Source organism: Thalassophryne amazonica, chromosome 21 (assembly GCF_902500255.1).
Source record: "Thalassophryne amazonica chromosome 21, fThaAma1.1, whole genome shotgun sequence".
In the NCBI taxonomy this organism is placed as follows: domain Eukaryota; kingdom Metazoa; phylum Chordata; class Actinopteri; order Batrachoidiformes; family Batrachoididae; genus Thalassophryne; species Thalassophryne amazonica.
Genome location: NC_047123.1, coordinates 19,370,940 through 19,383,665, shown reverse-complemented (window position 1 = coordinate 19,383,665; position 12,726 = coordinate 19,370,940). Strand labels below are relative to the sequence as shown.

At 39.5% G+C, this 12,726-nt stretch overlaps 1 protein-coding gene across 1 annotated transcript in view; it reads left to right on the top strand.

Annotated features, from left to right (window-relative positions):
• Window positions 1-12,726, top strand: part of ezrb (ezrin b) — a 65,644-nt gene that overhangs the window by 39,507 nt on the left and 13,411 nt on the right. Inside the window, exons 8-9 of the mRNA XM_034161809.1 lie at window positions 1,331-1,427; window positions 1,937-2,100. Of these exons, the coding sequence (XP_034017700.1) occupies window positions 1,331-1,427; window positions 1,937-2,100 (261 nt within the window). The remainder of the gene's footprint in view (window positions 1-1,330; window positions 1,428-1,936; window positions 2,101-12,726) is intronic.

The following is a 12,726-nucleotide window of genomic DNA, read 5'->3' as shown; positions in this document are numbered from 1 at the left end:
ATCCTTTTCATTGTAGTGCAAAGTTGCTTTGCAAGAGCGTTTGTGCACAAACCTCAATATTCACACCAGCACCAGCATGGATTTCTCACATTTGCTTCTTCCCAGCTCACAGGAAATAATCATTCATTCATATCATTGCCACTGTAGCAGGAATATGGTGTAGGCCTACCAATTTCCCATAGTTCTTAATTAATTTAGGAACTATGATTTAATTAAAAGGGTGGTATGAAAGTATTGCATGAAGCATTTAGGAACTGCAACCACTTTTATAGAGTACACTGCCCTTCCATTTTCAGAGGGCACAAACAATTGGACAAAGTAAAATAATTATAAATATTATAATAAAATTAAAAATTACTTTTCATGCCTGGATAAAACTCTTTTTTGCAGTCAATGAATGCCTTTAAGTATCAATCAATTCAATCAATTTTTTTTATATAGCGCCAAATCACAACAAACAGTTGCCCCAAGGCGCTTTATATTGTAAGGCAAGGCCATACAATAATTATGTAAAACCCCAACGGTCAAAACGACCCCATGTGAGCAAGCACTTGGCTACAGTGGGAAGGAAAAACTCCCTTTTAACAGGAAGAAACCTCCAGCAGAACCAGGCTCAGGGAGGGGCAGTCTTCTGCTGGGACTGGTTGGGGCTGAGGGAGAGAACCAGGAAAAAGACATGCTGTGGAGGGGAGCAGAGATCGATCACTAAGTATGTAACCCACTGACATCACCAAATGCTAGTTTTCTCTTTTGAGATGCTTTGTTAGTTCTTTACTGTAGCTTTTGTCACTTGTTTCTTGTTTGTGGGTCTTTCTGCTGTCTTTGTTTGTTTTGTTTTTCGTCTTCAGGAAGTGAAACCCATGATCTATTGAGTTGAGCTCAGGTGAATGAGTGGACCATTTAAGAATTTCCATTTATTTGTCTTGAGAAGCTCTTGGGTTGTTTTGACAGAATGTTTTGCAAAATTTTGATGTGATTAATCTGCCATGGAATTATGAACAAAGAGGACACACCTGGACATAAAACTGCTTGTCAGTTATATTAACGCCTAAATGATCAAGCAGTAGTTTTTGTTAAACTCCTTGAATTCAATCTGAAAGTCTCCAGTGCAAGCACATCTTGATTATGTCATTTCATCTAGGTAGTTTGATAGTGATTTGAGTGTGTGTGTGTGTGTGTGTGTGTGTGAGAGAGAGAGATGGTTCATGAATCATCTAAATATCAAACTATCAAGCAATGGGCAATATGGGTTGTCCAACTGAGCATCGTTGATAAATATTGGACCTTGTAATGCAATAAGATGCTCATGTCCATATTGTTTCCATTTCAGACTGACCCCAAAGATTGGCTTCCCGTGGAGTGAGATAAGAAACATTTCCTTCAACGATAAGAAGTTCATCATCAAGCCCATTGACAAAAAATCTCCGGTGGGTAACAACCATTGTTATTTGTAGACATACTACATTATCTAAAAGGGGTTAGACTTTCCTGATGGTGCTTTTTTTTTTTTTTTTTTTTTTTTTGGTGGTTTTGGATAGTTTGGGTCAAACTCTAATTCACTGGTCTGGTCTGAATATTTAAGTTTTGCTCTGCAACCACAGCTGGAACTGGTTGAAAGTCTTCATATATAGGGTTTGGCATTTCCACTGGCCAATCAGTTTAGGCGTGGCGCATTTCCAGGTAGCGCTCTTAATGATGAGGCTCCGTCACACTCGAACTATTCGGTGGTGTCTGCCCAGTCATGGCACCTCAAGCTACTTTAAGTTGTTTTCATCTTTTGTATGGTTTTGTTAATTGAAGTATTACATTTTCCTGCACCTGTTTAAATCCTCAACTACTTTGTGCTACATATCATCAAAACCCAACACTCACTCAGGAAAATGCCAAATTCAGGTTGTTCTACTTCTCTGACTTTGTATCCTTTTCCGAACTACAGGACTTTGTGTTTTATGCCCCGAGATTGCGCATAAACAAGCGGATCCTGCAGCTGTGCATGGGCAACCATGATTTATACATGCGCCGTCGCAAGCCTGACAGCATTGAGGTGCAGCAGATGAAGGCCCAGGCCAAGGAGGAAAAGCATCAGAAGATGATAGAGAGGTAGGCGAGAGGGGAAAATGAGTTTATTTCTGAATGAAAACATGACAATCGTATAACTATTTGTGGTAATATTTAGGTGAGACCATATCATGCAGCACAGGAAATTACACAAAATTTGATTGATTGTATCAGTATGTGGGACAATAATGGGAAACCCTGAAGAGGTAAAGAGGTCATTAAGTAGATTAAGGCCAACAGGGCTTTAATGACAAATCTGACCTTTTTCTTTGCCGACTGAAACAGCTTAACCAGTGGCAGATGCTATTCTGAGTTGAACTTAGAGATCATTTAGTTTCAGTTCGTAGAGTGCAACAGGTAAAGTAACACTGCTTTACTTTTCGTTTCACACTGGGGAAATTCACTTCCAAAATTAACAGTGCATAGTGAGTCTGTGTCTTTTGTCAGATTGTCTTCTCCTTGTTCCCCTTCCCCAACGGGCCTCCGAGCACCGGCTTCCACAGATCATGTATGGTTGCAGTGCTGTCACAGTGTCATATTGTGGTATCAGGTGTTCCAGCTAGGGGGTGCTGTTGACCCTGCTGCTGGTTCACAGTGTTTCGAAAATGAGAATCAAAAAAAAAAAAAAAGGATGGGGGGGAAGATGAAGAGGAAATGCAGTGGCTTGACAAAGCTGTTTGGAATTTATTGAAGGTATGACGAGGGAAAAACCCAAACTGTGTCGGCCTGCTTGTGGTTATAGTAGGAAGAAGACACCCTGAAGGCTGAAGTTCCCTTTTGTAGATAATAATTTTGAAGAACTCCCCCACACCCCTCCAAAAAAAAAAAAAAAAACACTCTCGCATACATGTAGACATCATTTCCTTCCAGACTCCACTCAGATTTTATATTAATAAAAAAATATACATATATTCCTCACCAACATGTTCTGCTTGCATTGCTCAAGCATGAGCATAATCATTGTTGCCAGATACAGCTGATGCTTTCCAGTCCAAAAGCTGTTGACCCCCCCCAAAACACACACACACACACACAAAACTATCCATCCATTTTCTATACCCAGTGCTGGAGCCTCTCGCAGCAGTCATAGGGTATGAGGTGGGTACACACTCGACAACAGTGCTAACCACTAATCCACCGTGGTGCCCTAACACAAACCTATGTAAGTACAAAAATATTGTTTAATCTAAAATACAATTTTTAATATTTTAACTTCTGGTAAATATAAATGAACATGTTAACTGTCCCGGTTGCTTAGTGTGCCATAAAAAGCAATGCAGCGAAGCAGACATAAAAATCCTAAAGCAACAAACCAAATTCATTTGAAATAATTAGATTTTACATTGTAAGGAAAAGACAAGTTACTATGTTCAACAGTTTTCTGGCGACACTTGTACAGTTTCATGTAATAACTTGTAGGGCATAATTTGTGATATTGTTCTGGACAATGTATCAATACAAGATTGATTTAAAACAGTACATGACTTAAGACAAAGTCTAAAACATAACAGACCAAGAGTGAACCCCCACTAGAATGTAAAGTTTGAGTCATAACATTACATTTTATTGTGTGATAAAAGTTTGTACAAATAGTACATAAAAGCACACATCAAAAGTTAAAATCCATAGTAATAATTAAAACCATAATAATACTAATTGCACAATTAGTACATAAAACACCATCCATAATCAGTGTTGTAGTACCTTGATGATCTGCTTTGGCCTTAAGGCACCTTTAGGCCTACTTTTAAATTATTATTTTTTCCCAGGCCTGGGGTGCTTTGAGGGGTCAAAGTGTTGATTTGGCCTTGAGAGCCTGAAAATCAGAAAACTTCTTTTATGGTTGAAAGTCAGCAGTATAGGTTACACAGAACTGCAATCTTCCTTCCATCGAAAGCAAAGGGAGAACGGTATCTGACAGAAGATCTCAGCAATCAGGACGTCTTCCTCCTGCTGCAACCACAAACTATTTAGGTGTGTGAATACATCAGTCCAACACATTCTGGTTCCTCATACCTTTAATAAAGGCCAAACACCTCTTCATCAAGCCATTACACTATTTTCACCCTTGTTCTCCTTATTACTACTCCTTTTTTTTTTCTCCGTTTTCATTTTATTTTTAATTTACTCATTTTGGAAACACCATGAAGCACCAGCTGGCTCAGCAACACCCCTGTACTTGGAACACCTCATACTATGACAAGATGAAACATCATTTAAAGGAGGATACATTAAAGTTAGACTTACTACATAACTCAGTTTACATCATGAACAAATTTATTGACAGAAGGCTGAAAGTCAGAGATAAACTATATTTATCCATTGTAGTTAAATTGAGGTTGAAACTGGATTTTTTTTAATTTTTTTTTTAAAGAAAAACTGAGATACCCGTTAACTCTGCAAAATATTACATTTGCTTACAATGATGAGTCGGTGTGTATTTAAGAATATCACATCAGGTCTCAGCTACAGCTGTTTGGTCGGTGTCTGTTCTGTACAGCTGTTCAAACAGTGATGTAACAGCAAACTGACAGCACAGTAAATACCAGATATAGAAGGATTTTAACTCCGACTAATGGATGCATACGTGCGTATGCAGATATGCACACTCACACTAGCTTCCAGTATCTCTGGGAGTCTTGGCCTGTGCACAAATGCAGTTACAAGATGGTTTGTGATGAGAACCTGAAAGAAACCTCTTTAAAATCAAATTATTCCTCGGGAAGGCTGTCAGGTTGTTGTTGCTGCAGCAACCTAACAGAGTCATGGCTGGAAATGTATGCTGGAACACACATGCAAATTGAGTAAAATGAGTAAGATAATTAAATGCACCTTGTAGTGCAGTGGGACGCAGAGGAGTACTATCTGAACGCACCCACCAACTTGAGCAGCCCTGCACCACCAGTTGCAATTACTGCAACTGTGAAGAATCATTATCGGTTGTTATTAGCACTGTAATATCATATTCAGTATTTTTATTACCATATGCCTATTTACAATATTCTTGTAAAATTAGGCATATTAAAACAGTTACACTAGGTTTTCCAAGCATGTCGCCTTTTATGAGCCGTTCTTCATGGATTGCTCCTGTTGTTGCACAGTGAGCAGGCCTTGTGCCGCTACATCCACCACACTGCTAAACCACCTCAAGGGGAGACAACCAGTCTGTTCCTGCCTCTTGAAAGTACACATCCATGTGCCACAGCCAGTCGATGCACGGACAAACTCCCTTGGTTTGTTTCAGGTGCTTGGATGTTCAACACTGATCGTGCCTGGAGAAATGTACCACATAGCCAAAATGTCATAGCGGTCATTCCATCACACTGCATGTAGTTTATGTTGCCTTCGTCTCCCTAAGCAACAAAGTAACTATTCATTTGCTAAAACGTCATTCCAAGTATGATGATATTAGACCATGAACAATTAAAATGTCTGCATAATCTGCCTTCAGAGATCTTTAGTATTGCGCTATATTGAACATTCCATCAGCTGCAGTTCTACAGCTTAAGCCTTACTCAAACAGGATTACTTTTATATTAAGAGGTGAAATTACCACAGCAAGGATTGATTGTCTTCCAAATGTCTCTGTAAGTGCCTCCATACTTGAGATAAATGGCGGAAAACTTTTCCACAGAGTATTAGTGAAGTATCTTTGTGGACTGGATCAATAAAACCTGAGGTAATGTCTACACATCATTTTACAGAAGATATAAGGTGGTGGAGTCTTTACTGATGCGGGAGCAAGCAGTCCGTAAAAAAAATGGCTGAAATGTCTTTTTGGACATAGAAAAAAACTCCTCTGCCAATAATTCCATCATCCCACCTTCTCATGTCAAACTTAATCCTGTCTGCCTTCTGTTTCTTCACCTCCTCATTTGGCATACCGTCCAAACATGTAAGACCCCATTTAAAAAAAACAAACAAACAAAAAAAGAACATTAGTTTATCATCCCCGCCCGCATGCTGAAATTGGCCCACATCAGGTTGTTGTTTTTTTTTTTTTTTTTTTGTGAATTTCATTGACGGCGATACAGCTGGTGCAAGAAGTGGTATGGTTCTCAAAATGCAGAAGGTGGTTCCTTTAAGAAAAAAAAATGGCATCAGTAATAAGTAACCTAGATTTAACAAAGCAGAAACGGTGCAAAGGATAGTTGTTTGCAGATATTTCAGAAATGAGGCTCGCACATCAGACATGACAAACCTTTCTAACCCTGCTCATAAGAAAGAACGAGGAAGAGTTAAACGGTGAGTCATCCCACATGAGCGTGTCAGCACAGACAGCCAGAAACCACATGGCCAAAACAAACAAATCTGATGACAGCATTTGTCAAACACAGAGTATGGATTTGAATACAAGTCCGGACCGTGTGAACCATTTTGTCAAACGTTCAGACTTTGCTGAATTGCACACTTGAGTTAAATCTTTTCAACAAGGTTGTCTTAAATTGTCAGTTACTCTTTATTTTGTTTTGTCACTTTGTATTTTATTTAATTTTTTAATTTATTTTAAGCAGAAAAAAGTTTGGTTGTACTGTTGATTGATTTACAAAATAGTTTTAAAAACCCAACATGAAAAGCAGTTGCATTAAACTTCAATCAATCAATTTTTTTATATAGCGCCAAATCACAACAAACAGTTGCCCCAAGGCGCTTTATATTGTAAGGCAAGGCCATACAATAATTATGTAAAACCCCAACGGTCAAAACGACCCCCTGTGAGCAAGCATTTGGCTACAGTGGGAAGGAAAAACTCCCTTTTAACAGGAAGAAACCTCCAGCAGAACCAGGCTCAGGGAGGGGCAGTCTTCTGCTGGGACTGGTTGGGGCTGAGGGAGAGAACCAGGAAAAAGACATGCTGTGGAGGGGAGCAGAGATCGATCACTAATGATTAAATGCAGAGTGGTGCATACAGAGCAAAAAGAGAAAGAAACAGTGCATCATGGGAACCCCCCCAGCAGTCTAAGTCTATAGCAGCATAACTAAGGGATGGTTCAGGGTCACCTGATCCAGCCCTAACTATAAGCTTTAGCAAAAAGGAAAGTTTTAAGCCTAATCTTAAAAGTAGAGAGGGTGTCTGTCTCCCTGATCTGAATTGGGAGCTGGTTCCACAGGAGAGGAGCCTGAAAGCTGAAGGCTCTGCCTCCCATTCTACTCTTACAAACCCTAGGAACTACAAGTAAGCCTGCAGTCTGAGAGCGAAGCGCTCTATTGGGGTGATATGGTACTACGAGGTCCCTAAGATAAGATGGGACCTGATTATTCAAAACCTTATAAGTAAGAAGAAGAATTTTAAATTCTATTCTAGAATTAACAAGAAGCCAATGAAGAGCGGCCAATATGGGTGAGATATGCTCTCTCCTTCTAGTCCTCGTCAGTACTCTAGCTGCAGCATTTTGAATTAACTGAAGGCTTTTTAGGGAACTTTTAGGACAACCTGATAATAATGAATTACAATAGTCCAGCCTAGAGGAAATAAATGCATGAATTAGTTTTTCAGCATCACTCTGAGACAAGACCTTTCTGATTTTAGAGATATTGCGTAAATGCAAAAAATCAGTCCTACATATTTGTTTAATATGCGCTTTGAATGACATATCCTGATCAAAAATGACTCCAAGATTTCTCACAGTATTACTAGAGGTCAGGGTAATGCCATCCAGAGTAAGGATCTGGTTAGACACCATGTTTCTAAGATTTGTGGGGCCAAGTACAATAACTTCAGTTTTATCTGAGTTTAAAAGCAGGAAATTAGAGATCATCCATGTCTTTGTGTCTGTAAGACAATCCGGCAGTTTAGCTAATTGGTGTGTGTCCTCTGGCTTCATGGATAGATAAAGCTGGGTATCATCTGCGTAACAATGAAAATTTAAGCAATACCGTCTAATAATACTGCCTAAGGGAAGCATGTATAAAGTGAATAAAATTGGTCCTAGCACAGAACCTTGTGGAACTCCATAATTAACTTTAGTCTGTGAAGAAGATTCCCCATTCACATGAACAAATTGTAATCTATTAGACAAATATGATTCAAACCACCGCAGCGCAGTGCCTTTAATACCTATGGCATGCTCTAATCTCTGTAATAAAATTTTATGGTCAACAGTATCAAGAGCAGCACTGAGGTCTAACAGAACAAGCACAGAGATGAGTCCACTGTCCGAGGCCATAAGAAGATCATTTGTAACCTTCACTAATGCTGTTTCTGTACTATGATGAATTGTACATGAATGGTAGGGCTTCCTTGAGCAACCTGGTAGGAATGGGGTCTAATAAACATGTTGATGGTTTGGATGAAGTAACTAATGAAAATAACTCAGAACAATCGGAGAGAAAGAGTCTAACCAAATACCAGCATCACTGAAAGCAGCCAAAGATAACGAAATGTCTTTGGGATGGTTATGAGTAATTTTTTCTCTAATAGTTAAAATTTTGTTAGCAAAGAAAGTCATGAAGTCATTACTAGTTAAAGTTAATGGAATACTCAGCTCAATAGAGCTCTGACTTGTGGATTTTTACTGCCATATCATCCACCACTAATTCCAATGGTACCCATTCAGAGACTTGATATTGAAGACACCCAGTCCTCACTTCCCAATACAGTTTGGATATGATACGTAATATAAGAAAATCCTTTGCATTTAATGTCTCCCTGGAGTCTGAAACCCATGCACTTTGACTTCAGCATTCATTATGCTACTATGCAAAGATATATCAATGAATACCACTGATCCAGTTCCACTGGCATACATACATATCAATGCCATAACACTGCTTCCACCATGTTGGATCATGAGGTGATCCTTTCCTTCTTCAGACTCTTCTCTTACTGTCAATCTGGTACCAGTTAATCTTGGTTTCATCTGTCCAAAGAGTCTTGCTCCAGAACTGAGCAGGCTTTTTTTTTTCTGTTTTTTCTACGAAAGTCTAATCTGGTCTTCTTGCTCTCAAGTGTTAACAGTCATTTGCACACTGTCGTAAACTCTGTATTTGCATTCATGATTGTAGACTTCACCAGTCATACACCTACCTCCTCCAGAATGTTCTTGACTTGATCAGATGATCTGAAGAAGGTTTTGCTTCATTAAAGAGAGAGTTCTACCATCATCCAGTTTAGTTGTCTTGCAGGCCTTTTGGTGTTGCTTTTGCTGGCCAATGCATTCATTCTTTTTAAGAATGTACCAAATTGGCAATTTGGCCAATCCGAATGCTTATGCCATCTACCTGATGTTTTAAATGTTCACAAACCAGTCGAAATCTGTGATCTGTGATCACTAACTGTCAGAATGCTCGTAGCACGGGCCGGGGCGGAGGATTAGCAGCAATCTTCCATTCCAGCTTATTAATTAATCAAAAACCTAGACAGAGCTTTAATTCATTTGAAAGCTTGTATCTTAGTCTTGTCCATCCAAATTGGAAGTCCCAAAAACCAGTTTTATTTGTTATTATCTATCGTCCACCTGGTCGTTACTGTGAGTTTCTCTGTGAATTTTCAGACCTTTTGTCTGACTTAGTGCTTAGCTCAGATAAGATAATTATAGTGGGCGATTTTAACATCCACACAGATGCTGAGAATGACAGCCTCAACACTGCATTTAATCTATTATTAGACTCTATCGGCTTTGCTCAAAAAGTAAATGAGTCCACCCACCACTTTAATCATATTTTAGATCTTGTTCTGACTTATGGTATGGAAATAGAAGACTTAACAGTATTCCCTGAAAACTCCCTTTTGTCTGATCATTTTTTAATAACATTTACATTTACCCTGATGGACTACCCTGCAGTGGGGAATAAGTTTCATTACACTAGAAGTCTTTCAGAAAGCGCTGTAACTAGGTTTAAGGATATGATTCCTTCTTTATGTTCTCTAATGTCATATACCAACACAGAGCAGAGTAGCTACCTAAACTCTGTAAGGGAGTTAGAGTATCTTGTCAATAGTTTTACATCCTCATTGAAGACAACTTTGGATGCTGTAGCTCCTCTGAAAAAGAGAGCTTTAAATCAGAAGTGTCTGACTCCGTGGTATAACTCACAAACTCGTAGCTTAAAGCAGATAACCCGTAAGTTGGAGAGGAAATGGCGTCTCACTAATTTAGAAGATCTTCACTTAGCCTGGAAAAAGAGTTTGTTGCTCTATAAGAAAGCCCTTCGTGAAGCTAGGACATCTTTCTACTCATCACTAATTGAAGAAAATAAGAACAACCCCAGGTTTCTTTTCAGCACTGTAGCCAGGCTGACAAAGAGTCAGAGCTCTATTGAGCTGAGTATTCCATTAACTTTAACTAGTAATGACTTCATGACTTTCTTTGCTAACAAAATTTTGACTATTAGAGAAAAAATTACTCATAACCATCCCAAAGATGTATCGTTATCTTTGGCTGCTTTCAGTGATGCCGGTATTTGGTTAGACTCTTTCTCTCCGATTGTTCTGTCTGAGTTATTTTCATTAGTTACTTCATCCAAACCATCAACATGCTTATTAGACCCCATTCCTGCCAGGCTGCTCAAGGAAGTCCTACCATTATTTAATGCTTCAATCTTAAATATGATCAATCTATCTTTGTTAGTTGGTTATGTACCACAGGCCTTTAAGGTGGCAGTAATTAAACCATTACTTAAAAAGCCATCACTTGACCCAGCTATCTTAGCTAATTATAGGCCAATCTCCAACCTTCCTTTTCTCTCAAAGATTCTTGAGAGGGTAGTTGTAAAACAGCTAACTGATCACCTGCAGAGGAATGGTCTATTTGAAGAGTTTCAGTCAGGTTTTAGAATTCATCATAGTACAGAAACAGCATTAGTGAAGGTTACAAATGATCTTCTTATGGCTTCGGACAGTGGACTTATCTCTGTGCTTGTTCTGTTGGACCTCAGTGCTGCTTTTGATACTGTTGACCATAAAATTTTATTACAGAGATTAGAGCATGTCATAGGTATTAAAGGCATTGCGCTGCGGTGGTTTGAATCATATTTGTCTAATAGATTACAGTTTGTTCATGTAAATGGGGAATCTTCTTCACAGACTAAAGTTAATTATGGAGTTCCACAAGGTTCTGTGCTAGGACCAATTTTATTCACTTTATACATGCTTCCCTTGGGCAGTATTATTAGACGGTATTGCTTAAATTTTCATTGTTACGCAGATGATACCCAGCTTTATCTATCCATGAAGCCAGAGGATACGCACCAATTAGCTAAACTGCAGGATTGTCTTACAGACATAAAGACATGGATGACCTCTAATTTCCTGCTTTTAAACTCAGATAAAACTGAAGTTATTGTACTTGGCCCCACAAATCTTAGAAGCATGGTGTCTAACCAGATCGTTACTCTGGATGGCATTTCCCTGATCTCTAGTAATACTGTGAGAAATCTTGGAGTTATTTTTGATCAGGATATGTCATTCAAAGCGCATATTAAACAAATATGTAGGACTGCCTTTTTGCATTTACGCAATATCTCTAAAATCAGAAAGGTCTTGTCTCAGAGTGATGCTGAAAAACTAATTCATGCATTTGTTTCCTCTAGGCTGGACTATTGTAATTCATTATTATCAGGTTGTCCTAAAAGTTCCCTAAAAAGCCTTCAGTTGGTTCAGAATGCTGCAGCTAGAGTACTGACGGGGACTAGCAGGAGAGAGCATATCTCACCCGTGTTGGCCTCCCTTCATTGGCTTCCTGTTAATGCTAGAATAGAATTTAAAATTCTTCTTCTTACTTATAAGGTTTTGAATAATCAGGTCCCATCTTATCTTAGGGACCTCATAGTACCATATTACCCCATTAGAGCGCTTCGCTCTCAGACTGCGGGCTTACTTGTAGTTCCTAGGGTTTGTAAGAGTAGAATGGGAGGCAGAGCCTTCAGCTTTCAGGCTCCTCTCCTGTGGAACCAGCTCCCAATTCAGATCAGGGAGACAGATACCCTCTCTACTTTTAAGATTAGGCTTAAAACTTTCCTTTTCGCTAAGGCTTATAGTTAGGGCTGGATCGGGTGACCCTGGACCATCCCTTGGTTATGTTGCTTTAGACGTAGACTGTGTTTCATAATTATTGTATGGCCTTGCCTTGCAATGTGGAGCGCCTTGGGGCAACTGTTTGTTGTGATTTGGCGCTATACAAGAAAAAAGTTGATTGATTGATTGATTGATAGTGAGCACTTCTCCTTTGCTGAGATAATCCATCCCACCTCACAGGTGTGCCATATCAAGATGCTGATTAGACACCATGATTAGTGTACAGGTGTGCCTTAGACTGCCCACAATAAAAGGCCACTCTGAAAGGTGCAGTTTTATCACACAGCACAATGCCACAGATGTCGCAAGATTTGAGGGAGCGTGCAATTGGCATGCTGACAGCAGGAATGTCAACCAGAACTGTTGCTCGTGTATTGAATGTTCATGTCTCTACCATAAGCCATCTCCAAAGGCGTTTCAGAGAATTTGGCTGTACATCCAACCAGCCTCACAACCGCAGACCACGTGTAACCACACCAGCCCAGGACCTCCACATCCAGCATGTTCACCTCCACGATCGTCTGAGACCAGCCACTCGGACAGCTGCTGGAACAATCGGTTTGCATAACCAAAGAATTTCTGCACAAACTGTCAGAAACTGTCTCAGGGAAGCTCATCTGCATGCTCGTAGTCCTCATCAGGGTCTCGACCTG